The sequence below is a fragment of the Antechinus flavipes genome, chromosome 2 (assembly GCF_016432865.1).
Source record: "Antechinus flavipes isolate AdamAnt ecotype Samford, QLD, Australia chromosome 2, AdamAnt_v2, whole genome shotgun sequence".
Lineage (NCBI taxonomy): Eukaryota > Metazoa > Chordata > Mammalia > Dasyuromorphia > Dasyuridae > Antechinus > Antechinus flavipes.
In genome coordinates, this window is record NC_067399.1 from 53,244,872 (window position 1) to 53,271,503 (window position 26,632).

At 41.3% G+C, this 26,632-nt stretch overlaps 1 protein-coding gene across 8 annotated transcripts in view; it reads left to right on the forward strand.

The window, feature by feature from the left end:
- The window catches only part of KLHDC4 (kelch domain containing 4), an 86,779-nt gene that overhangs the window by 14,832 nt on the left and 45,315 nt on the right, over nucleotides 1–26,632 (forward strand). For 6 of the 8 annotated variants that reach the window (XM_051974807.1, XM_051974808.1, XM_051974809.1 and 3 more), the window contains one exon: nucleotides 827–925. In XM_051974807.1, coding sequence (XP_051830767.1) covers nucleotides 827–925 — 99 coding nt within the window. Of the gene's footprint in view, nucleotides 1–826; nucleotides 926–11,714; nucleotides 11,852–26,632 lie in introns of all 8 variants that reach the window. The other 2 variants (XM_051974806.1, XM_051974813.1) reach the window with 1 other exon arrangement.

Here is a 26,632-nt window from a genome sequence, read left to right on the forward strand (position 1 = left end):
TTGGTGGGTGGAGGCAGGGGAGTGGAAAAGGAAGGGGAAGGAGAGACTTTGGGGATTGCCATTGCCACGGTTGGCTCAGCTCACATCTCTCTCTGTTAGCTGGCTTCCTGTCGCAACTGCCTATATTTGCTATCGCAATCTTTCTTGCCTATATTTGCTATCGCAATCTTTCTTGCCTATATTTGCTATCGCAATCTTTATTCACCTCTTCACTTCAATAAATATTGAAGATTTTCCCCTTAACCTGAATTCCTGACTCCGGCTGATTTTAAATACGTGGTCATTACACAAAATAGCATCTCTCGCTTGAGATCCTGAATGTTGATTCCTTTAGACAAGATAGTGTGATAGGGAGCAAGCCAAGCCAAATTTGGAGGCAAGGAGTATGAATTCCCAGTTCCCCTGCTGGTTGGGTGAGCAACTGAGGTCAAGTGGCTTGACATTGAAAGCTTTATTTTCCTTATCTTTAAAGTGGTCCTTAGAGATCCTTCTAAAGGATTTAAAGTCTCTGACTCTGTACTAAGAGGGGGCATCCCAGAGGGCCTTGAGAGTGAATAAAAGAATTAATTTGCTCAGAAACAGCCAGATTTTAGTGTTAACTAAGTACAGTTTTTAAGATTTGTAAGGTGTGCCTTGTGCTCTTTTAAGATTTAAATGTAGACTATGATTTTTAGTAACTTGCTTTGATTTCTCTATTTTTGGAGATGTTTGCCTGTTATTCATTTTAGGGGAAAATTTATTTACTGTGATTTGTAATTTTTTTTTCTTACTTGTCTTGTAAAGGAAATTGTTTATAACAATTAAATTTTTTGCTTTCTTTCTATAGACTTTTTTATACAACGAACTCTATTTCTACAATATTAGAAAGAATACCTGGACAAAAGTTGAAATCCCCAATCCACCTCCAAGGCGCTGTGCTCATCAGGTAACATAATTCAGTATTTACTAAGTAATTCCATTTGTATTCTTAAAAATTGCTTCACATTGGGATCCTGGATGTATAGACTCTGTACAGTAGTTGGAATTGGTAATTAGGTAATATCCCAAGTAGCTTTGGGGATTGTGTTGATTGGGAAGGGTGTTTCTGGGGCTCAAGATTTGATCAGTTTGGGATTTGATATTAAATATCAGAAACAAGTTTAAAACAGCCTGAGAAGAGAAGATCAGACAGGGTGTGGACCAGGAAGCAAATAGGAGTTGGCACTAGGAGTGAACAACCATGATCATGCTTCTGGGAGATCGAGGATGCAGGAGAGAGCAAAGCCTGTGATGGTTCCACTAACACTGGTCAGCAACAGTGTACTCCCCCCGGGTGACACAATTACAGACCCACCTACTTACACACACACACCAATATATGTATATGCACATACGCACACATACACGTTTTATCCCCTGTGTTCTGCCCCTGTCTTTCTCTAAATCCACGAGGTGACCGCTTCTGCTTTATTTGCCTACAGGGTTTCTTTCTATAAAAGAAACTGTCTTTCTCTAAACTCTTTTTATAAACTTCCACCAAAGCCCTCTTGGATCCATTTCAGTGGCTTTTGTGCCTTGGAAGGGGCCCAGGCCCTTGGTGGCTTTGCCAGCAGATCTCTGCTTCTCCCCGGCCCAGCTCAGGCTGTTGAAGGGCCTTGGTTGCTTTTAGAAGAATCAGAATAGAGGGGGATGAGATTCGAGCCACATGAAATAGTCAGGTTTTAATATTCATTCTGTTTAGTGAACATGAGTAACCTGGGACCTTTCTCTGGCTTGAGACTTTTCATACGAAGCTTTCTCAGGAAAATAATAGTCTGGACAGATCAGCTTCATTTCTGACTTTGGGAATCACTGACCTGGATCTTGGGATTGTATGATATTAGAATAACTGAAAAAGACTTTAGCAGCCGCCTTGTCCACACCCTTCATTTTGTAGATGCAGGGGTGAAGTCTTGAGAGGATAAGTCTGCCATCAGTCTCTTTATAGCTGTGGACCAAAAGGCCTCAGGGTGCGTTTTTTTTTTTTTTTTGGGGGGGGGGGGCTGAGGTAATTGGGGTTAAGTGACTTGCCCAGGGTCACACATCCAGGAAGTGTTAAATGTCTGAAGGCAGATTAGAACTCAAATCCTCCTGACTTCAGAGCTGGAGCTCTAGCCACTGAGCCACCTAGCTGCCCCAGGATGCATTTCTTTATCAGCAGAAATTCACCTTTTCTTCAGTGATGGAGAATACATTTTGTCTTTGATTTTGTTTTCTATTTTTATTCATTTAAAACAAAATTGTCACAGAGTACTGCCTTCCAGAGTGCCCAGAGATGGGACCTTGTAAAAGGGACAGTCTGATCTCAAATATCTCACTTTTTCTGATGCACATTCTTAGAGTCATTTCTATTGGTTTTGCAACTATTTGAACTCAACAGTGTATAGTCTCTGTTTTAGTTAGTATATAGACACGTTTTTGGGTAGTTGGAATCAGTATATATTCTATTTTTCTGTTTTGCTTTTTTCACCTCACATTGGTTTACATATTCGAAATAATTATATAATTTTCATTACGTTTATATATCTTAGTTGGCTAGCTGTTTTTCTACTGTTGAATATTTGGGCTGTTTTCATGTTTCCTAAAATGTAAATTTTTGCTATCATTTTTGATAATTTAAGGAATTTACTTTCAGGGAAGAATGAATATCAGTTAAGAAATAAATTTATTTCTTTCATTATTAATATATTTGTTTAACTAATGATAGAATGAAAAGCTTTTTTCCCCATTGTACCTTACTCTTTTATCAACTAGAAAAAATCACTGTAGTAAAGGTATTATTCTCCTTGTTTTATTTATATACATATATACATACACACATATGTATATTCACACACATATATATATATGTATATCGTGTGATGACATTTATTATATAATATTTTGTATATTTAAGCAATAGGTAAAGAATTGGCCCAGTCATGTATCAATCTCCCTGAAAAGTTAGAGAAATACTAAATAAGAGCAACTGAACTCTGAACATGTCAGCAAAATGACATGTGAGTTAATATGGCACAGCAGCAGAAGTTTAGCCTGTTTGTTCTTGTAACTTCTTAGGGCCTCAGTTTCCTCAGTTGCACAGTATTGTACAAAGAGGCTTGGATCAGGTGATCTTGCAGTTCCTCTGTACAGTCCTGTCGCCAGACTTGTAAGATGGGATGACTTGGAGTCCCAGAGTCATTGTGTGTTTAGGAGGTTCCAGCACTGTGACCCTCTAGCTAACCCGAGCCCTCACAACTTTGCACTGTGAGCATTGTTGAGCAGTGAGTAACCTGCCTTGTTTCTCCTTCCTCTAAAAATTTGGAATGTCTCCTGTCTGTAGAAATACATTAAATATACATTGAAATATGGAATCAGAAGCCTATGAATGGGGTCCTGGTGTTTTGGAAGCTTAGCAAGAAGAGAAAAACAAGAATACTTGTGTTACAGGGAAGAGGATTTCATCCCAGAATTCAGAGAAGCAAAACCAGAAGGTTGTGATGGAAGGAAAGTTTGGTCTCTCTTAGTATTTAAACGGAGGGCAGCCAAGCTCCTTACAGAATCTGTTGCCTGTGGGCTACATGCAACCAAGTTGTATTCAGGTCTCTGAAATTTTAATCTTGTTATACTGACTGTACATTTTTTTAGAAGAGGGAACTAGTATGTTTTACAACCAGGTTTTTAAAAAGTCATCCAATCAGTAAAGATACAGTCCTCCTTTTATTCCTTGAGAAGTATGCGTAAGTGATGTGCATAAGTGCTCACCTGAGTTGTTTTTAGTTCTTACCACTACAGTGGATCAAGAGCTCAGAAAGTCCTGGGTCTGGTCATACTTCCTAGCTAGGTGACCCGGGGCAAGTCATAACCTCTGCTGCCTTAGTTTCCTCATCTGTAAAGTTGGAATAATAATAGCAACCACTTCCTAGTTGTCATGAAGATAAAATGGGCTAAGAGTTTTATTATTCTTTTTTTTTTAAATTTTTTAATAACTTTTTATTGATAGAACGCATGCCAGGGTAATTTTTTACAGCATTATCCCTTGCATTCACTTCTGTTCCGATTTTTCCCCTCCCTCCCTCCACCCCCTCCCCCAGATGGCAAGAGTCCTTTACATGTTGAATGGGTTGCAGTATATCCTAGATACAATATATGTGTGCAGAACCGAACAGTTTTCTTGTTGCACAGGGAGAATTGAATTCAGAAGGCATAAATAACCCGGGAAGAAAAACAAAAATGCAAGCAGTTTATATTCATTTCCCAGTGTTCTTTCTCTGGGTGTAGCTGCTTCTGTCCATCTTTGATCAATTAAGGCTCTCTTTATCGAAGAGATCCACTTCCATCAGAATACATCCTCAAACAGTATCGTTGTTGAGGTATATAATGATCTCCTGGTTCTGCTCATTTCACTCAGCATCAGTTCATGTAAGTCTCGCCAGTCCTCTCTGTATTCATCCTGCTGGTCATTCCTTAAAGAGCAATAATATTCCATAACATTCATATACCACAATTTACTCAACCATTCTCCAATTGATGGGCATCCTTTCATTTTCCAGTTTCTAGCCACTACAAACAGGGCTGCTACAAACATTTTGGCACATACAGGTCCCTTTCCTTTCTTTAGTATCTCTTTGGGGTATAAGCCCAGTAGAAACACTGCTGGATCAAAGGGTGTGCACAGTTTGATAACTTTTTGAGCATAGTTCCAAATTGCTCTCCAGAATGGCTGGATGTGTTCACAATTCCACCAACAATGTATCAGTGTTTTTGTTTTCCTGCATCCCCTCCAACATTCTGCATTATCTTTCCCTGTCATTCTAGCCAATCTGACAGGTGTGTAGTGGTATCTCAGAGTTGTCTTAATTTGCATTTCTCTGATTAATAATGATTTGGAGCATATTTTCATATGTCTATAAATAGTTTCAATTTCTTCGTCTGAGAATTGTCTGTTCATATCCTTTGACCATTTATCAATTGGAGAATGGTTTGATTTCTTAAAGATTAGAGTCAATTTTCTATATATTTTGGAAATGAGGCCTTTATCAGAACCTTTGATTGTAAAAATGTTTTCCCAGTTTATTGTTTCCCTTCTAATCTTGTTTGCATTTGTTTTGTTTGTACAAAAACTTTTCAATTTGATATAATCAAAATTTTCTATGTTGTGGTCAATAGTGATCTCTAGTTCTTCTTTGGTCATAAATTCCTCCCTCTTCCACAGGTCTGAGAGGTAAACTATCCTATGCTCTTCCAATTTATTTATCATCTCATTCTTTATGCCTAGATCATGAACCCATTTTGACCTTATCTTGGTGTACGGTGTTAAGTGTGGGTCAATGCCTAGTTTCTGCCATACTGATTTCCAATTTTCCCAGCAATTTTTGTCAAATAATGCATTCTTATCCCAGAAACTGGTGTCTTTGGTTTTGTCAAACACGATATTATTAAAGTTGTTGGCTGTTTTGTCCCTTGAACCTAACCTATTCCATTGATCAACTAGTCTATTTCTTAGTCAATACCAGATGGTTTTAGTAACTGCTGCTTTATAATATAATTTTAAATCTGGTACAGCTAGGCCACCTTCATTTGATTTTTTTTTTTCATTAATTCCCTTGAAATTCTTGACCTTTTGTTTTTCCATATGAACTTTGTTATTATTTTTTCTAATTCATCAAAGTAGTTTTTTGGGAGTCTGATTGGTATAGCGCTAAATAAGTAGATTAATTTATTATATTTGCTCTTTATTATATTTGCTCGCCCAATCCAAGAGCATTTAATATTTTTCCAGTTGGTTAGATCAGACTTAATTCGTGTGGAAAGTGTTTTGTAGTTTTGCTCATAAAGTTTCTGATATTCCCTTGGCAGATAGATTCCTAAATAATTTATACTATCAGTAGTTACTTTAAATGGAATTTCTTTTTGTAACTCTAACTGTTGGGTTTTGTTAGTGATATATAAGAATGCTTATGACTTATGTGGGTTTATTTTATATCCTGCAACTTTGCTGAAGGTGTAGATTGTTTCTAATAACTTTTTGGTAGAATCTCTGGGGTTTTCTAAGTATACCATCATATCATCAGCAAAGAGTGATAATTTGGTGAGTTTTATTATTCTTACAAACCTTAATGCATTACATAAGTGTGTACTATTTACTGCCATTCTTTCTGAAAGTTGATATCTTTTAAACAAAAAAAACTTATTAGATTTGCTGATTAATAGGTCTTGTTAATGCATCTGAGGTCATTTTGGCCTTCATTAAACTACTGGATTCTCTTTAAATAATTTTTAAAAAGTTCTTTTTTCCCCAAGGTACATAATTGGTGTTAACATTCTCTGTAGAAAATGTCACTTTTGCACAAGTTTTATATCAATAAAACAAAGCTTTAGAATAGAAAATGACCTCTTAGCTTAGCTCTGGCACTGCCAAGGTGACCCTGGGATAAGCCCTTTGGAAAGGCAGCATCATCAATGACCCAGCAGCGATCTTATCACTAGCCCCAACTAAACTGTGAGCTGAGCTAGTTGTCCTCTGAGCCTCTACTGGTGTTGGCTTCTGAGAGTACTCGGGCCTGAGGCCTTCCAAGAGGGACCTTGCATTGCCACTTGGCTGGCCCTCTCGGGCTGATTCACTGTTGTCTGAGCACCTTCTAAGTTTGGGGTGCACCTTGCTTGTTTGTGCTGAGCTTGCCATTTGTGTCCTGAGCTGGAGAACAAAACCAACAGAAACATTCTTCCCCAACACAAGCTTCTTTTGGGAGCTAACAGAGCAATGTAACCTTCACAGATGCTTACAGAAGAAAAGCTGTGATTTAAAATAACCCCTCAGGGAGCGACTGACCACTCTTTGGCTTCAATTTTCCTCATGTGTAACATGAAGAATTTGGACTATAGGACTCTGGTGTTTCTATCTCTAAATTCCTGCAGCCGATGAGATATAGAGATGTTTACTTTGTTTAGATGCCTTTATTGATTGGAGAAAGAGAAATGCTTCTTGGATGTGTGATTGATTCCCATGCAGCTGTGGATGGAGTCCACTGGAATGGGGCTTTCTGTAGTTTGCAGTGTCTGGGTGAGAACACTCTGAGCGTCCTTGCTGCTGGCCAGAAGTGCCTGGGTGTCCCATCAGTCAGGTAATTTATTATGGCCTTACTGCGGCACAAGGCAGAGTGAATTAAGAAGAAAATCAGACTCTCATGAGCTGCTTGTTGCAAAGTTAGCATGGAGAGAGGAAGAGCCTTGGAGTTGGCTTTGGAGCATGTGGGTTTAGATCTCAGCTCTGCCTTTACCACTTGTGTGACGGAATTGAACGAGGTCCAGTTTCCTCAACTCTAAAATGAGGGAAATGCACTCGATCACTGAGGTCCTTCCAGCTTCAGATCTTATGAGAAAGTAAGAACCAAGGATAAAAAGGTCTCCTACAGTAGGTTGACGCTTAAAACAGCAACAGCATCCATCTTAATTTAGAAAATATAAGGGAGAACAAAAGTTGTATTTACTAAAACAATGAAAGAACAAAACAAACAAAAACAAACTCCATCTTACAAACACCTTGTGAGAACACTATCAAGATTCCTTGGTTAATCTCTCATGGAGTCAGAGAAGTCTGGAGCTCATTGGGAACCCCAGAATCTCAGGAGAGGATCTTGGGCACTCGCCCTTCCTGTCCCTGGGGACCAGAGCGGTGCTGAGTTGGGCCTTCCTTATTCCCATTCTGAAGAATCTTGGGGAGAAAATCGGGTCTGCGGGTGCTGTTTGAGTCAGGACCTGCTTCCCAAGAGGTGGGGATGGGCAAGGCTAGAGTATAGGTTATCAGCAGGGGAGTGAAATCTTTCCTTTTATAATCTCTTGTTTGCAACCTGGCCCTGCAAGAGTGAAATGAGTCCCTGGGCTTGGGCCTGTGGATTGGTCCGCACACATTCAGTCAGTAACTGAAAATCACAGCAGTGGTTGCGTGGTTGCATCCTCAGCCATCACAGCTTGAGAAGTGCACTGCGCAGCAGGTTCAGAAAGCCGCCTGTTTGTACATGGGGCAAATTGGATGAGACCTATTTGTTACTGACCTGCTAAGGGAGGTTCCATCCACAGAGGGGCAGAATTAGAACCACCTGGGATCTCAGAGAATTCCTCAGCAGTGTTTATTAGCCCTTCTTAGCTTTGGGAATGTCGGAGAGTGTAGAAGCCAACTCCCATTGATATGGAATATTTGGGATGCTACAGTTAGGGGAATTTTTTTTTCCTGAGAATTATCGAATAGGCTGTACACAAATTAGCGGTTTCCAAAGAGTAATTTGGATGGTGATAACTTTTACTTGATATTAACTATGCCAAATTTAATTTTCTTAAGGTTCTTTTAGGTTTAATGTTAAGATATGTTATCTTTGTGTTGTAAGGTGTTTATTGTCATCTCTAAAATGAGAATAATAACAGCACCTACTGCCCAGGATTGTTGTTAGAATATTTGTAAAGTGCTTCACCCACCTTGCAGAGCTGCACAGATGATCATTATTACTATTGTTGTTGTTATTAGTTGTAATTAGTTATTAGTAGTTATTACACCTTCCACAATGTAAGGAAGTTAGTGTGCTAGATTGTATTGGGAAGCCTAGTAGTGTTTTCTGAGACCCCAATTGTTCCCTGCTTGCATTTTTATTATCTTTTTGGGGGACTGGGATCTTCTAAGACTCACAATAATGGGTGAAAATGGAAAAATGGGGGGATGGGGTGGGAGTGGGTGTAATCAAGCAGCATCTTGTTTCAAGGATGTCTCGCACTGGAGAAATTCTGTAAAAGACAATACTTACTGCATGGGAACTGAAAAGGAGCTGAGATGGTCATGTAGGAAGGACAAGGGATAGAATATGAGACTGGATGTGTTTTGGAGTTTTTAAAATGTTTTTTCAGTTAATAAGTAATTATTTTCTCTCTCTACATATAATGTATTAAGAGGACCAGAGGAGGACTTGTAGCCCATCAAATCAGAGCCCGTAGAAGATTAGGGTAGGATTACACAGGAACAGAACGTCATTATATAGTGTGACTTTTCCTGTTTCTTGATGTCAGTTTAATTAACCTTCATTTCTCTCTGAGAGACTGTATACAACAAATAACAGGTGGTTATCATTTATTTGTCCTGCTAGTTAGAATTTGGTAAATGAGGGAAATACTTAAGGGAAAGTGTTATTAAGAATCTTCCCCCCCTCCAAAAAAAAAATTAACTTTTCATAGATTTTTTAAAAGTCATATGCAGTTGTAAAAAGGAATCAGATACAGTCTCCAAAAGTCCAGCAATCAAGGAATGGCTAAATTGTGGAACATTATGCAGTGGATTGTTGAGCAGCATGGTGGGATAACTCAGGCGAGTCAGGAGCAGTGGCGAGATATCAAGGGATTCAAGAACATGGGTGGGTGTGGACAGTGTGGTCAAAACTGAGTTGAGGGAGCTGATGGATTAGGGAAACAAGGAAGGCCTGATGTTTCCAAAAAGATAAAGAATAGGACTGGGGGAAGGGCAGAAGGATCAGAGATTGATCTGAGAAGCCATTTGTCCTCTCCCCTTCTTGTTTAATAATGAGGAAGCTGAGGCTCAGAGCGATTCTCTCTTCTTGATCGTATGGTTCTCCCTGAGCTCTTGAGTTAGCATTGGGAGAAGATTGTGAGCTGGTACTGACCCCCGACCAGGAAGGGAGGTGTGCTGAGCATCTGGACTGGGAAGTGCCTTCATGAAGCTCCTGGAAAGAGCAACTGCTGCTTGAAAAGCAGAAGGTGGGATGCTGGCTAGCTGGCAGGTCTGCCTCCATTCTCTCACCTGTAAAATGGAGATGATCAGAACATGAGTCTCCCACGGTTGTTGTCAGGACCCCATGAGGGAAGGGTCATCCGGGAGTCGCTGATAGATGTGTATTCCCTTCCCTGTGAGAGGGGGATAGGCCTGAAGGAAGTGGCCAGGATCTATTTAAGCCAAGCTCTTATTCGTCTCCTGTCATCCTGCCCTAAGTCGTCGTGCTCTTCCTCCTCCAGTCCTTCTCCTGCTCTTCCCTTTCTGCTTATGAAGCCATCTGTGTATTGTCTTATTGTCAGAATAGTTGCCCACTTCCTGGTGGTGCCCACTGGCTAGTGCCTCTCCTTAGTTGATGGGAAGTGGGGTCCTTTCTCTGTGCCGGGCTACAGGCTCGGTGGTCAGCGCTTAGGGGTACACATTTCTCTGATGTGTGTAAATTATTTTGTGACATCTCAGAGGACTGCGTGTGGTTGGAGCAGGAGTGAGCCTTGTGAGGTCGGGCATTGCCCAATCTTATTCCTGCGTTTTTACCTTTGGCCTCTTGCCCTTTTCCTGGTTGATCATGATCAGGAGTAGTTAGGGGTGCTCCTTCATTAGGGTTTTATCTTCTGCTGAGACTTTGTCGTCTACCTCTATCACTTAGAGAACTGAGGATCTCTTAAGTTCCTGGGTTGGTGACATCCTCTGTTTTTAATTTTACCTCCATATAATTGTTTTTGCCACCATTCTCTGGGGCTTCTTTTTGGCCGCAGAGCCAGATTAGCTGACGTTCAAGCTTGTATTTGTATCTGCAAAGTGAAGGTGTTGGTAAAGCAGGGTCTCTTACAGTTTTATGTGCAGCTGTCTGGAGAACTCTGGTGTTTTAAAAATACTAAAAAGAAAACAGAGATTTTGTGGGAATCCTTTTCTCCTGAGATGAAGATGAAAATTTTTCAGCTTTCAGACCCCTTAGCATCTGCACATGGGCCTTTAGATCCATGAATTCCAGGTGAAGAGCTGGAGATTTCTGATATTTCATCTAGTTCTAATAGTTTAAAGATGTATAAGACAGAAAGTCATCATCAGGCTGACAATAGGAAAATGAATTTTTTAGTGACAATTCATGAAATTCATCTCCTGAGTTACAGAGTGGTTATCAGCTGTGTCAGTGAGATAACACCCTCGCTGTCCAGAGATTTTGGCGAAGGCTTTTCTCCACTGAGCAAGCTTATAGGCTCAGGCTTACCTTAAAGATGCTTTCTTTCTTTTTCTTTTTTTTTTTTTTTTTTTTGGATTTTTTAAAATATTTTATTTTGTTTTATAATAACTTTTTATTGACAGAACCCGTGCCAGGGTAATTTTTTACAACATTATCCTTTGCACTCGTTTCTGTTCCGATTTTTCCCCTCCCTCCCTCCATCCCCTCCCCTAGATGGCAAGTAGTCCTATATATGTTAAATATGTTGCAGTATATCCTAGATACAATATATGTTTGCAGAACTGAACAGTTAAAAGATGCTTTCTATTGAATGTCTGTCATGTTTTATCCCAGATTATGAGAATTTGCTCCTGGCTCACATTGCGTGGAGCTCTGCAGTCTACAGAGTGCCCTCTTCTCCCCACGGGAGCCATGGGGAAGGAGTCTCCTCACTCCATAAGCCCCTGCTGTCCCGGCCCTCAAACTCAGGTCCTCCCCGGTCTCAGAGCAGTTAGCACCAGGGAATCCGAGGGGAGAACTTTGCCTGAGTCCCAGGACAGGCACATGAGCATGGGGGCCTATGGGCTTGTGCCTGTTGGACTCCCCCTTAGGTCCCTTAAGGAGGAATGAATGCAGTGGCTGTCATTAATGGCCCCATCCAAGGGATCAGGATGGGAGTCAGATGGGGAGTGGCCTTTCTTTACTTCTTTCACACAGAATGGCAGGAATGGGTAATCCCAACCCTCTCTTTGTCTTCTCTCTCGGCAGGCAGCAGTGGTCCCTCAGGCAGGCGGACAGCTGTGGGTCTTTGGAGGAGAATTTGCTTCTCCTGATGGAGAACAGTTCTACCATTATAAAGATCTCTGGGTTCTGCATTTGGCCACCAGGACTTGGGAACAAATCAAGTAAGATGCTTGGCCCCATGCCAAGTCTTTGCTGCTGTTTTCATTTCTTTCTAAGTGGTGAGGTTTGCCTCTTAAAAATGCCAGATCTAGGAACCTCCATGTTTAACTAAAAAACCAAGGGATGTGCTTAATTTTTTATGGGATCGATGTGGAATACCTTTATCTGCAAATATGTCACCTCCCTGAAACGCCTTCTGCCACGTGGCTTTGTTTAACTGCGCTTTGTTATCTGCCCTCATCAGCTCATGGCTTTGGCGATTCTCTTCCCCTGCTCTCAACGTCCACATCCATCATATTTTAATGCACTTTTTTCCATTGGGCCATCTATCTTTTCTTTAAAGCGAATTCTGGGTTCTGCGAATGCTTGTAATGGAGCTATTCCCTGCAGAGTTGTGGTATAACTAACAGAAGCCTTCAATATCTGGTTCACAGAGAGCTAATGGAAAAGGCAGGGGCAGGGCTAGAAGAAGCGTTTACGTTCTTATTAGATAAACCAGGCAGTCTCAGAGTGGTAGAGATGGGGAACACCAGACCTCTCTTTGTCTTTTATCAGACTTTTGACTTTATATACGTATCTTTTACAAAATTCTCCTTTGGACAGGTGTCAGAGGCTGTCCCTGTATGGGCTCACGTGAGCCTTCTGTAAGCCCATGTACGAAGAAGGTGGAATGGCTCAGATTTAAAATCAGGAATTAAGGAGCAGTGCTACTTTCGCCATAATTAATACAGAGATAACCTTGAGATTTGAAATAATAGGGTATCCCAAAAGACTGAAGGCATTTTTGAGCCTAACATTGAACTACACTAAGACATTTTTGGATATATGACTATATGTCAGAAGGGTATTTTACCATTGGCACTTCTCAGAATAGTGAACAGGAAGCTTACTTTTGTGTAGTGAAATGAGCAAGAAATGGTGTCTGTCTGGTTATGGTTTTAGTAAAGTCTTTCCTTTAATGGTCCATTCAAATCCAGGTATCCATCATCACTCTCGAGACCACTGGAGGCTAAAAGGGAATTGTTTAATGTCTGCTCTCTTAGGCAGCGCTCAAAAGCTGTGGGGTTGGCTTACTCTAATTGGTTTGAGACCTGGAGGTATTAGATTAATAACATTCAGAGGTTAGCATGCTCAGGCAAGGTGAAAATGACTTCACTCACCTCTGTTAATTTGCTAGAGAAGTGATGGATAACAGCATTAATGTAATTTGTCTCTGAAAGAATAATTGGTTGCAGTGGTTATCTTGTGGCTGAGTTCTCTGCCTTCCATTTTCCGCCCTATGAGATGGGCTTGTTTGAAAAGTGAGCAGGATGTGCCAGTCGTCTGGTGGATCACTTTGTAGATGCAGTTAATTCTTTTCATCTGTGAATTGATAATGACTCTATACAGTGAAACTTGAACTCTTTTTTTCTCCTCCATTTTGGGAAAGTTAATCCCTAAACACGAAGGTCAGCATCACCCATCATTTCATTATACTTTTATGCTCTATCATTCCGCCGCCCCCCCCCCCCCCCCCCCCCGCATAGTCAAGCTTTTGAGACCATTAAAAAGTCATAAAAGTTTTCCAGGGCTTAGTGTTAACAGGACGCTTTTAAGATGCCATCACCTTATTTGAAATTATGGTATTTGGAAGTCTTAAAGGTGCCATCTAAGTGTGTGCAGTTATTATGGAGGGGATCCTAGGTCTGCTCTTGAGCAGCTCTCTGCTCTGCCCCCATCCTTTTACACGTGAAGTGAAGTCACTTTCCACTGGGGGTTCCCTTGTGAAAGGAGCCAGGAAGGAGCAGAACCCACAACAGAGCCTGTCTATTTGACTCCAGAGCCACGTTTGGAGCTTCTTAGACTCCATGATCATCATGGTGCATGTGAGGGCATGAGAGGATATAAAATGGGTGTCTTAAACTCATTTCTGGACCATATTATTATTAACTGGAATTTTTCCTAGTGTGTCATCACGTTCAGTTACTTTACAGTAGTTTCTAATCTTTTTTTGTTTGTTTGTTTTCAGAGAACAGTTCTGGCAACTTCTTGGCCCCATTTTTCAGGCTAGACACACAAAGCCAGCTGTTCCTTATCAAAAATGTATTCATCCCAATAGTGACAAATGAAGGATTGTTTTTTGTTGTAGTGACACAGTGTTGAGTCATTGTCTAAAGTCACAGTCCCTGCTATTTCCTGTAGATGTTTAATTGTTGAGCAAGTATGATTCCTTTTTTTTTCTTTGTGAGAAGTTGATGCATTAACACTTGACCACATTCAAGGGATGGAGGTGTAGGTAGGAGCCATTAGGTACTTTCAGCTGCAGAAAGCCCCCCTTGTGTTTTACAAACAAGTGTGCAACTTGAGGTACAATTATCATTTTAATTTAGTTTGTGTTGAGTTTAGGGCGTATTAGCCAAAAACATAACTTCCTATTGACAAATTGTCCATTAAAGAAGCTGGACGCAGCAGCTTAGCACCGTAGTGTGGCTTTTAATGCTGATGTCAAGGCTTCTTGGCCATTTTAATTTGAACTCTCAGTCTTAGGCCCCAGATAAAAGGGGAAAGAGAAAACCTCTTGTAATTCCTCCTTGGCTTTGAGCCATCGTATTGTTGTTCCTAGTGGCTCTCAAACACACTTGTTCTGTTCCTCCTCCTTGTGGCTCAGGCCCACCAGGAACCAGGAGCATTTATTGGTGAAATGAATCCCAGAAGCAGAGACTCCTTAAAGCTCTTGTTTTTTCAGGATCTGCCACCCAGGTTGGAGGGATGCTTTTCCTAAGTAAACGTTGGGTTGTATTAGGGTAGAGAAGTCCCCATTGAGGCCAAAATGGGAAGGCAAGGGACAAGGTGATGGGCCGTCCCCAGCCTGGCTACTTGCTTCAGCATTTAAAGCCACCTCACACGCAGGGGTTCTTGTCACCCACAAATGCAGGGAATTGGCAGATGTGCTGTGATGGTGTCCTCCAGGTGAAAGCCGGAGGAAACAAATCAGACATGCAGCGTGCTGGGGACAGATCCGACCCCCTCCTTTTGTGTCTTCTCTTCTTTCACCTCTTCCTGTGTCCTTCTGTCATATTCTTGGGTCTGCCTGGTCCTTGGGGTAGACACTCAGCTTCCTCAAATGTTTTTCCATGTAATCACTTAAATAGAAGCCCATTCTGCAGAAAACAAGTAAAATCTTTTACCTCTGAATTTTCCTTGCTTGGATGCCTGTTTCACAGACTGTTTTCTTGATTTCGTTGGCGTGGGAGCTTCCGCAGTGATGCAAGTTGGCCTGAGAATCTTGGAGAGGTTAATCTCCTGGGTGGGGAGGAGAGCTTTTTGGGGAGCCATGTATGGACCCAGTCTTACTGCCTTTAGGGCCAGTGCTGGGCTTTATCCTGCGCCAAAGTGGTGAAGAGGGAGGAGGGGAGAGCAGGCTTTGGGGGAATGCACGGTGACTGCCCTCAGGTCTCCAAAGGCCATGCCCTGTGCCAGGGAGAGTAGCTTCATGGTGCTTAGTGGAACTGGGCCCACAGGGAGAAGGTGTAAATGGACAAACCGAGGCTTGATTAGAGCACTTCCTAACTATTGGGGGAACTCCAATGTGGAAGGGAGTCATTGGCACAAAGTGGTTCCCTCCTCACAGAAGGTCTTCAAGCCGAGCTCAGGGACCTCTTGTGAGCAGCAGGGTGGTACAGCGGGTAGGGCATTATCTCAGAGTCATTGACTAGCCCTGTGACCCAGGCCAGCCATTGAGCCTGTCTCCTTATCTGTCAAATGGAGATAGTAACTGCACAGGGCTGTTGTAAGGATCATCATCTCTAACACATGGAAAACGCATTGCAAACTCAAGTGCCCTCCAGGTGTTGGCCAGCATTGATGTCCTGTCGTTGCTGTTTTAAGGGGACTTCTTCAGGCACTGACGCTCCCTCTTCCAGCTCAGATTTTATCATGAGTGAAATGTTTTCTTGTCTGTTCCCATAAGAAGGCTCCAGGTCCGTGGTGTAGACCAGGGGTCCTCAAACTTTTTAAATAGGGGGCCAGTTCACTGTCCCTCAAGACTGTTGGAGGGCCGGACTATAGTAAAAACAAAAACTTTGTTTTGTGGGCCTTTAAATAAAGAAACTTTATAGCCCTGGTGAGGGGGATAAACGTCCTCAGCTGCTGCATCTGGCCTGGGCCATAGTTTGGGGATCCCTGGTGTGTAGACCATTCTTTAGTACTTAACACACTTACAGAGCTGGGAGGAGGCTCTTTGAAAATGGTCAGGAGAAGGGAAGGAAAACTATCATGATGACAGCAAGGGCTCATAGCAGTGCCCACCGGGTGCCAAGCATGTTCATAGCAGTCCTGGCTGGCAGGCGCTCTGATAAGCAGGACGCTGAGGGAGGCAGAGGACAGCTCCTTGCCAGGGATTACGCAGCTAGTCCCTGCGGTGGATTTGAACTCGGCTCTTACTGGTTCCAGGCCAGCTCTCTCCCCCAGCTCTGTGTAACACAGAGAGCACCACGTTGTCACCCTTCCATTGTAGTTTCCGTTCCTGCAATGGTTGTGGTAACTGCCCTGTAAGGGGGAACACTCGAATTTCTAAAGCACTCGTTGAATCTTGATTTTAGGGATGAAGAATAAGGTAAGTAATGTTTTGGTAACAATAATTTTTATAAAATGTGATTTTCACCCTAGGTGGTAACAACTCTTTATTAGAGCTTCCTTTAATGAGCACAGCACATTTTTAATTGGCAGAAAGCAGTAAAACCATGGGAAAGTGCAGGCGGACTAATGGTTCCAACAGGCCTGTAGCTCGTGCACGGTGATGAGGTAGAGGGGCAGAAATCGGCTGGCAGCAGGCAGACATGCTGTGGTTTGGGCCACTGGAGCCATTGACGTTCAAGCACAGGCTAGATGGTGATTTACTACATTAGGACGTTTCCTCTGCGAGTGCTTTTTTTCTCCCCTTACCCCTCACGTTGCTTATAAAGGAAAAGGTGAGATAGAGCAGACCCGGAGAACCAAGTGCTTCTCAGCGCCTCCTTTGGAGCCAGCTCTTCCCAGCTTCTTGTTGCTCGAGGCTTCCAGGAGAACGGCTCTTAGACCTGTCTTTATTTCGGTGTTTGTGAGATCATCGGATGAGTGACCTCTGTTTTTGTGGTTGAGGAAGCTGGGGCTTTTAGGCTTTAAGTGCATCCAGGCCTACCCATGGAAGCCTCCCTGGTAACAGAAAAAGAAGGCCGTGTGTCCAGTGCAGCAACCCAGGCTGGCGGCGTTGTATCCTCCTCTTCCCCGTGGTGTTCCCTCTGCCTCTGGGATAATGGGTCTACAGCTAGAAGGGCCTCCAAGGCCGGCCACTCCAACCTTCTCCAAGCTTTTCTGAATTCCTCATCTTTCCTATTTCTTACTGTGCAGTAATCTATCCATTCCTTGTTACTGGACATTCATTTTGTTTACAGTTCTTTGCTACTACAAAGAATAACTCTGAACACTGTGATTTGGGGGGCCTTTGATATTTTGGCTCTTTCTGTAGGCCTCATTGTGAGATCACTGAGTCTTAGGGCATGAAAAGCATAGTCACTGTTCTTGCCTAATTCTTAGATATCTTCGCACACCCTTCCCACCCATCCACAATGATGAATTATATGGTTGTTTTCCCACAGCCCCACCAACATTGATTGTTTCCTTTTTGGAGAGTCATCCTCTTAGTTATTTCTGAAGAGATAATCTTATGGGTTCCTGTGTTACTGAGAGACCGAGTAATGTGCTCTTGCTTCAGCGTCTAGGTCCAAGCAAGGACTTGAATTTGGGTCTTTCCTATGCCTTGTCTCTGACTACAAGACATAGATGAATTTGTATTTGTATAAAAGCTATGGTCAGCAGAGTCTTGTATAAGCCAGTATGAAGAGAACAAGTCTTCAGGAAAGCCCTTTTAATTGAATGCTAGTGAGAAACTATATGCCTTTTTAAATTTCCTTCACAGGCTAATTGTACACTATTTCAGAGTCCGATTCTTTTTGTACAGCAAAATAACAGTTTGGACATGTATACTTATTTTGTATTTAATTTGTACTTTAACATATTTAACATGTATTGATCATCCTGCCTTCTGGGGGAGGGGGTGGGGAGAAGGAGGGGGAAAATTGGAAGAAAAGGTTTGGCAATTGTCAATGCTATAAAATTACCCATGCATATAATTTGTAAATAAAAAGCTATTAAAAAAATAAAATAAAATAAAAAAACAAAAACAAAAAAAAAAGAAATTATATGCCTGTGGGATTTCAGTAGTAGTGGCTTCATATCTCTAAAGATTAAGGCTGAGACATCATAATTGATGATGCTATAAAACTTACAGAGGGGTTTTGGCTCAAAGTTGCTCAAAGGCATCTTTTCCATTTGTTGTTCTACTGACCCAAAGTGGATAGACTGCCCTTGGGTTGGGGGGTTGTCCCTCCTATGGTCCTTTTGGCAGCCAGCAAGTCATTTTCTGTTCTTGTTACCGCACACTCATGGCTCATTTTGGTATTGGAGAGCCATTTTAATTGATGCTATCATAATGGTTTAGAAAAGAGAAGGAAAAAAAATATGATCCCATTAGTGTCAGGAAAGCTAAATGCCAAATGAAATTTTCCATCACTTTCATCATTTCACCATTTTGTTTTATGGGATAAAGGTGAACAATGCCCAACAAGTACTGGTCTTTTTCATTTTTAAGTGGTAGTTATCCACAAAGCTTTCCTGAGTTGTTGTGTACATAGCGATATACAAACATGTATTTTTATATATATGTATCCCCATAACATTTCAGGAAGAAAGCCAGAAATCAAAACTGAGCTGCCTGCATCTGGCCACATGCTCTGTTAGTCTTAACAACATGAGTTCTGGAAGCCTTTCTTCTGTGATGAGGGGGTTTAAGAGCTGAAATAGCTTTCCTCCTCTTTTCCTTGACATAAAGGGAATAGCAGAGAATGGGAGGTGAGTCTGTGATTGTGCACAGGCCAAACAGGAAGCAAACTTAAAACAGAAGAGAGATACTCTAATCTGTACACATGCATGGTTTCTTTGGAAAAAACCAGAGTTATCACCAGACAAGACTTTGACCTAAAAGACTGAGTCTAATAAAGGTAAGGTATTGGTCCTGCAATACCTGGAATGGCTCTCCCTTGTCCCATCAGCCTGCTTGAGCCCCTGGATATTTCCTTAGGTCAGACAAATCAGTGTGTTCCACCATCCCAAATTTAATCTTTCTGAAACTGAATTAGTCACTTTCCTTCTATCACTGCCTCCTGATTCTCCAATTTCCTTCTTTGGCTCCTCCCTCTCCCCCCTTTTCCAGTTAATCACCAATTTTTAGTCTGTTCTATATTCAGAGCAGCTCTCCCATCTCATGCTGGTACTATTTCAGTAACTCCTAACCAGGATCTCTGCCTAGAATAACTTCCCCTTCTCATCCAGTCTGAAAACGTTCCCAAGGATGACGCTGAATGACCCTTGCCATCGTGTCAGACTCTTGTTCATCATGGACTCTCCACTGTCATCCAGGACCCAAATTCTAGCACGGACATATTAATAATATTGCTAATAAAAATAACAGCTCCTATTTACATAGTTCTTATTTTGTTTCAGTGTTTCCTGGGAGGGAGGTACTGTCATTGCCCCCATTTTATAGATGAGCAAATGGAGGTAAGGTGTCTTACTCAGGATCACATAGTTAGGAAGTTCTGGAGGTGGCTTTGAACCTGGGTCTCTGAGTCCAGGCCCAGTGTTCTATCCACTGGGCCACCCAGCTGCCCCCCTTCTGGAGACTGTGTGTTCTGACAGCCTGTTCTATTCACTGCCTTACAGTTGGCTTATGCTCGCTAGTACCTGAGTTTTCCAGCTTGCAGATCACCTAGACCTTTGTGGAATAGTGTGTGTGTGTGTGTGTAAAAGCGAGTGTGGTTGGACACTGCTGGTCCATGGCGGGGGCTTCCTGCCTCCCACAGTGGGTGTGGGGAAAGGAATAAGCATGTAGAGAGCACCTATTATGTGCCGGGCACTCTGATTAGTGCTTTACAAATGTCATCTCATGGGATTTTCATGAACTCAAGTCAGTGCTTTAATGACCCTGATTTTGCACCTGAGGAAACTCAGGCAAATGGGTCAAGTGCCTTGCCCAGAACTGGATTTGAACTCTGGTGTCCCAGGCTCCAGGCTTAGAATCTACAGTTTGGAGCAGGAGTTGGTCTGGAAATGTGGTCAGCACAACTGGAGCCCTTCCTGAAATAAGCATCCCAGCCAGGATTTTTCAGTCCTGGAGAGAGGCCTCCAGGTGTTAAACCCTATCACCTCATCGTGTGGTCTACTTAATAAGTTTGCAGTCCACTTAGACCCCTTCTTTTTCAAATAGAATGGCATTTAATCTCTCTTCATCTTGTACTTGGGAAGCAAAAGTTTTTTTTTTTTTTTTTTAATCTAAGTGTGTAAAACAACAGAATCACATTGATATCTCCTGTGATCATTTTATCCAGAGTTTGACCGGTTTTAAATTAACTGTCACAAGCAGACCCTGAAAGCCCCCAAAGTAACAGGTCAGCAAACCTCTGTCTCCCTGGCCAGAAGTCAGTCTTGGCTCTAAGTTCATAGGCCTCCTTCTCTTTCCTCCTTGTTCTTAGGGCTGCACTTGTCCCTCTCTCTGCCTGTTAGATCTCCTATCACAGCCTTTTACAAAATGTCCCCCAAGTATCAGCTGTTTGATTTTTGACTGTTAACAAACTAGAACGGCTTCTGAGCATTTAGCTTCTTATTGATGTTTTTAAGCAAGCTTAGTTACTGAATGGGTTCTTTTCTTCCTATCTGCCCAGTTGTATCCCTAGTACCCAACAGAGAGTAGTGGCAAGTCAGGTGTTGATGTTGTTTTGGGACAATGACCAGCATTTGATTTTTAAGCAAAATTAATGACAAAATGTCTCTTACGGTCCTGCATATAGCAAACTTGGTTATGGAAGATTGTATATACTGCCAGACTTCCACTGAGGAGTTGGTTAGAAGGATGTGGGGGAAAGAATATATTCCAAAATAACAAAAAATACTGGAATTTAAAATATGTGTGTGTGTGTGTGTGTGTGTGTATGTATGTATGTATAATAGCTTTTTATTTACAAGATATATGCATGGGTAATTTTTCAGAATTGACAATTACAAAACCTTTTGTTCCAATTTTTCCTCTCTTCCCCCTCCCCCAGATGGCAGGTTGACCAATACATGTTAAATATGTTAAAGTATAAATTAAATGCAATATATGTATACATGTCCAAACAGTTATTTTGCTGTACAAAGAGAATCGGACTTTGAAATAGTGTACAATTAGCCTGTGAAGGAAATCAAAAGTGCAGGCGGACAAAAATAGAGGGATTGGGAATTCTATGTAATGTTCATAGTCATCTCCCAGAGTTCTTTCGCTGGGTGTAGCTAGTTCAGTTCATTACTGTTCTATTGGAACTGATTTGGTTCATCTCATCATTGAAGAGGATCACGTCCATCAGAACTGATCATCATATAGTATTGTTGTTGAAGTGTATAATGATCTCCTGGTCCTGCTCATTTCACTCAACATCTGTTCATGTAAATCTCTCCAAGCCTTTCTGAAATCACCCTGTTGGTCATTTCTTACAGAACAATAATATTCCATAACATTCATTATATATACATATATATATGCATACACACACATACACACACACACACACACACACACACATATATATATATATATATATATATTTTTTTTTTTTTAAAGACACACTAGCAAATTAATAAGGAACAGCCATAAGCAGATTGGGAATTAATTTGTTTTGTGATTTTATCTAGAACTCAAAACTGAGGGGGAAATGTGATAGAGAAGACATCAGTTACTATCTTTTCTTTGAAAAAGAATAATTGAACTTTTATTATGTTTCTTTCATTTACAAGCACTATATTTATAGTACAGATGTCATATATACTATATCCCTATCTGTTGTTATTATCTACAGAAGATTCCTCCCTTGTAACAAAGAATTTTAAAACAAAATGAAGACAGAAAACAAGGAGTTCTTTTAAAAAAAAAAAAAAAAAGCAGGACTATAGAATGCATATTCTCCCCACTTTTGGTAACTGGTAAAGGGTTGTCCATTTTCTCATTATTTTTTTCTAAGACTAAACTTTTTGTTCATTACAATTACCTTGCATTCAGTTTTGCTTTTTGTCTTTTCCATTTTCGTTTATATAGTTACTCATTTTCTTTTTTTCTGCTTATTTTTTTCTAGTAGTAGATGTGATAGTAATTAAGCAGTAATTCTAGTAGTAATCATACAGGGTTTTGGTTACACTCACACACACACACACCCTCTGCACATCTCTTTTTTGGGGTCAGACTTGTTCTTTATTTTTAAAAAATTCCTTTAAATTTTGAAAATACATACTTTGTCCCCAAAATGTTTCCAGACACATACAGTAGAACACAAAAAAGATGCATGTATGTGAAACTGAAATTCCCCATTTCAGGTCATATATTTACAAAAAAAAATCTAGTACATTTCACACATTACTTTCAAAACTGTCTTGCTTAAACATGCTCCTTTCTTCCTAGTTCCTTCTATCACATTATGAAAAATTGTTCAGTTTCCTTTTTTTCCTGGCAACAGTGTTATTAAACCCTCACCTCTACAACTCCCTACAGGCCCCCAGAAATCTAAAAGATTTAGAGAAAAAAATAGCCATCTTTTTTTTTTAAGTGTCAAAAAAAAGAGAAAGGAAGTCAGTTTGTGACCTGTTACTGTAGGAACCCTGCTGCCTTTCCTGATGTTCTAGAACTTTGCTGAGATTCAAACTTCAGTTCCTTGAACTTTAGCTTCCAGACTGTTTTTTAATCTTTTTTAAAAATTAGGAAAACATTTGTTCTTCAGTCTTGCAGAGGAGATGCATTCCATAATCTTCTCTCATATCTGCTGGTTCTTTTGGTTCCCACAGTTTTCAGACCTGTTGATTGGAACTCATCAAGGTGCTCTCTTACCATGACCATACTTAGCTTGGGTTCAGCTCTCCACCACTCACTTTGGTTTTTCTAGTTTTAGGATTGTCTTGATTGCCATAACTACCTTGTGTCCATTATCTGCTGTTATCTTGTGGGGACCACTTCAAGCATTCTCCCCAGTAATTTTTGTTGTTAGTGTTCCTTATTGGCAACAGCCAGCTTTCCTGACATTATTCACGTACGGTCAGCTGAAGATTTAACGTTCTTACAGAGAAAAATGAGTTCATTTGATGGGTTAGGACAGTGGAACGAGCGCCAGGCTTGGAATCAGGAAGACTCATCTTCAGATACTTCCTGGCTGTGTGACCCTGGGCAAGCCACTTAATCATGCTTGCCTCAGTTTCCTCATCTGTCAAATGAGGTGGAGAAGGAAATGACTACTCATTCCTCTACCTCTGTTGAGAAAACCCCAAACAAGTCAAACAGGCCTGGAAAATGACCAAACAACAGTGGTCTAAGTGCCCTGTTTGGACTCCCTCATTATCTTCTCTTTTTGCTAATCTCCAGTGAGGGGCCCTTCTCTTTGCCAAAACCTTCCTGTCCTCTTTTCCTTCTCCAAGAGATTGCAGCTTTAGTTCTTTCCTAATCTTCAGGCCCTCTCTACCAGTTCCTTGCCTACTGTCTCCAGACGTTGCCATCAAAGAATTCTCCTTTCTTACCCAAACTCCAAGACCAAACAAAACCAAACAATCAGAAAACCCAGAACTGAGCGAGTGGCTTTAATCCTGTTTGCCTCAGTTCTGTGTCTATCTATTTAAGGAGCAGGAGGAAATGGCTAACCCCTCCAGAATCTCTGCCAAGATGGAGACATGAAGGGTTGACCCAACTGAACAACAGCAGTGGGTACCAAGAATTGTGCTATGCAACAGTAGTGGCTGCTAGGGATTGTGCCATGGGCACCGAGAGGAACTTAACTATCCAATGAGGAGGACCGCTTGTAAACAAATAAAAACAGGACAAATGGGAAATAATAAGGGGGATTAAGAGGGATTGGAAAAGGCTTCCTGTAAAAGGTAAGGTTCTAGTCAGAGGTGAAGAGGGAGAACATAATGGGACACTCATGGGGGACAGCCAGCCAGAGAAAATGCCCAGTGCTGATGGAGTGTCTGATTTGTGGGTCAAGCAAGGAGGGAAGGAGGCATAAGAGGCCTGGAGTAGGGGCAGGGGCTTTGAGAGCCAAAGCATTTGTGTTTGCTTCTGAAGGCTCTAGGAAGCCCTGGAGTTTGTGGTGTAGAGAGCTGGCCTGTGGTCCCAGACTTTAGGAGAATCCCTCTGGTGGCTCAGTTGGAGTCGGGGGAAAGCTGTGAGGCAGGCTGGCCCCCTGGCAGGCTATTGCAGCAGTCCGGTGGGAGGGGATGAGGAGCTGTACTGGGTCAGGAATAATGTCAGCACAGAAGAGTGGGCTTGAGACCGGCCTTGGCAATAGCTTGGTTGTGGGTGTGTTTTCTGAAATGCCCTCTACAAAGTTAGCAGTGATCTCTCACTTGGTAGATCTGAAAGTCTCTCCCTCCTCCCTCCCCCTGTCTTTCTCTCTTTCTTCCCCTCCTCCTTCCCCCTTTTCTCTTTCTCTCATTTCTCTTTTCCTCCTTCTCCTTGTCTTATCTGTTGAATTTGATACTGTTAACACCTTCACCTGGATACTTTTATTTTCTGGGCTTCTGTGATACTTTCTCTTAATGACCTTCTTGCCTCTCCAAGGACCACTTAGTCCATCTCCTTTCTGTGACATCATCAGCCAGTTCTTGCCCCCTCACTGTAGGTGTTCCTCAAATTTCAATCCTTGGCCCCATAATCTTTCTTTCTTTTTTTTCTCTTGACCTCATTAGTTCCCATTGGTTTTATTATCCTATTTATGCAAATGATTTCCTAATCGTTTTGCCCAGCCCTTCCTTGAGCTTTAATTCTACTTCATTAGCTGCTTGATTTATCAAAGAGGATATCCCAGGGGCCTCGGAATTCAGCATGTCCAAAATAGGATTTATTATTTTCCCCCTAAAACCCATTCGCCTTCTGAATTTTCTTCTAAAACCATCTAGTTTCCCAGTTTTGTAATTTTGGCATTCTCCTGGACTTCTCAATCTCCTTCATTTCACATATTATCCATGCAGTCCCTTCTCAGGGTCTCTCGTCTCTGTCCCTTTCTCTCCAACCACTTGCCCATCTTCCTTACTTTAGTTCAGGCCCTTAATCGTGTCCCACCTGGATCATCTCAGTTGCCTCTTAAATGGTGGCCATATCTCACTTCTGACAATCCTATATCTGATATTAAAACATTCTCAGTTGATACCACTACACACCTGTCAGATTGGCTAAGATGACAGGAAAAAATAATGATGAATGTTGGAGGGGATGCGGGAAAACTGGGACACTAATGCATTGTTGGTGGAGTTGTGAACGAATCCAACCATTCTGGAGAGCAATCTGGAATTATGCCCAAAAAGTTATCAAACTGTGCATACCCTTTGACCCAGCAGTGTTTCTACTGGGCTTATATCCCAAAGAAATACTAAAGAAGGGAAAGGGACCTGTATGTGCCAAAATGTTTGTAGCAGCCCTGTTTGTAGTGGCCAGAAACTGGAAACTGAGTAGATGCCCATCAATTGGAGAATGGCTGGGTAAATTGTGGTATATGAATGTTATGGAATATTATTGTTCTGTAAGAAATGACCAGCAGAATGAATACAGAGAGGACTGGCGAGGCTTACATGAACTGATGCTAAGTGAAATGAGCAGAACCAGGAGATCATTATACACTTCAACAACGATATTGTATGAGGACATATTTTGATGGAAGTGGATTTCTTTGACAAAGAGACCTGAGTTTCAATTGATAAATGATGGACAGAAGCAGCTACACCCAAAGAAAGAACACTGGGAAACGAATGTGAACTCTTTGCATTTTTGTTTTTCTTCCCGGGTTATTTTTACCTTCTGAATCCAATTCTCCCTATGCAACAAGAGAACTGTTCAGTTCTGCAAACATATATTGTATCTAGGATATACTGCAACATATCCAACATATATAGGACTGCTTGCCTTCTAGGGGAGGGGAAAAATCGGAACAGAAATGAGTGCAAGGGATAATGTTGTAAAAAAAATTACCCTGGGATGGATTCTGTCAATATAAAGTAATTATCAAATAAAAATTAAAAAAATAAAATGTAAAAAAAATAAAATAAAACATTCTCAGTCTTGTCTCAGTCTGTCTTTCTAGGCTCACTAGACATTTCTTCCCCCCCAGTCTGCCAAACTGTACTCCCTGTTCCTTCCTCATGACCATCTATCTCTCATCTCCATTTCTTTGCATTGGCATTGACCATTCCTCTTGCCCATTAGCTGCTCCATTCTTTGACTTTCTTTCAAGTTGCTAATACCCTCTCCTTTCCTGTCCCTCCTCCTCCTATCATCATTATTTCTTTTTTGTATAACTTCAGCTCTTTAAAGTCAGCAACTGTTTTATTTTGTCCAGCCTGGCACATGATAGATGCTCAAAAGATGATTATCCAACAAATCTTGTTGAAGTGATGGGGAAGTATCTCAAACTCTTAGGTCTCTCAAAGCCAGTACCTTTTTTTCCTCCTCTATTTTGCAAAGTATCCTTGTAGTAGTAAGAGTATCCTTGATAACTTAGTGAAATTAGATGAACGGTCTCCAGGATAAATGATTTTTTTAGATAAATTTTTGGAAACCCAGGTTTCAGTCATCATCATTATAGACCCAAAGGCTCTTAATTTTAGATACACGCTTAGAAATCTTGCTATTGACTACTATGACCATA